The sequence below is a fragment of the Panthera uncia genome (genome assembly GCF_023721935.1).
Source record: "Panthera uncia isolate 11264 chromosome E2 unlocalized genomic scaffold, Puncia_PCG_1.0 HiC_scaffold_19, whole genome shotgun sequence".
Taxonomy (NCBI): Eukaryota; Metazoa; Chordata; class Mammalia; order Carnivora; family Felidae; genus Panthera; species Panthera uncia.
This window is the reverse complement of record NW_026057588.1, coordinates 5106640-5107395: the sequence shown is the minus strand read 5'-3', so window position 1 is coordinate 5107395 and position 756 is coordinate 5106640. Positions and strand designations below refer to the sequence as shown.

At 68.0% G+C, this 756-nt stretch overlaps 1 protein-coding gene across 1 annotated transcript in view; it reads left to right on the top strand.

Annotated features, from left to right (window-relative positions):
- The window catches only part of CACNG8 (calcium voltage-gated channel auxiliary subunit gamma 8), a 13151-nt gene extending 12649 nt beyond the window's left edge, over nt 1-502 (top strand). The window contains exon 5 of the mRNA XM_049621523.1: nt 26-502. Coding sequence (XP_049477480.1) covers nt 26-281 — 256 coding nt within the window. The 3' untranslated portion in view covers nt 282-502. The remainder of the gene's footprint in view (nt 1-25) is intronic.
- Nucleotides 503-756: the final 254 nt, after the last annotated feature.

Here is a 756-nt window from a genome sequence, read left to right as displayed (position 1 = left end):
GGCGGATCTCAGAGGATCCGCCTATCGGCGCGGCGGCGGGCGCGGGCGGCACCGGCGTGGCGGGCGCCGAGCGGGACCGCGGGGGGGCGCCCGGCTTCCTCACGCTGCACAATGCCTTCCCCAAGGAGGCGGGCGGCGGGGTCACGGTCACGGTCACCGGGCCGCCCGCCGCGCCCGCCCCCGCCCCGCCTGCGCCCGCGGCGCCAGCCCCCGGGACCCTGGCCAAGGAGGCCGCCGCCTCCAACACCAACACGCTCAACAGGAAAACCACGCCGGTGTAGGGGCGCGCCGGGGGGCGCCGAGGGGGCGTGTCCGGGGCGCGTGCGCGGGCGCGCGTGCAACGAGGCTGCCGGGGTGGGGCGGGGGCGACCCCCTCCCCGCGAGCGCGCTGGAGAACTGCGTGGCCCTCCCCGCGCCCCGCCTTCCGGTCGGGGACCCTGAGGGAGGCAGCCGTCGGGAGGGGGCGTCGTGTTTTATTTATTTACTTTTTTTTTTGTGGGTTGGCGGGGCGGGGGGAGGGCTGTGGAGTTTTTTTGCAGTTTTGAGATGTTTTCTTTTTAATGTTTTGCTGTGTGCATGTGGGGGCGGGGCGGTGGGGGAGGGAGGGACTCCCAGCCCAGCCCGGCCCAACTCCTGGAGAGGGGCCCATAACACACGAATATATAGTTATACCTACAAACTATATATATGCCCTTTGTAAAGAGACAGAAAGGTAAAGAGAAGGCAGGCAGAAAGGCAAAGTAACGAAGAGTGGAT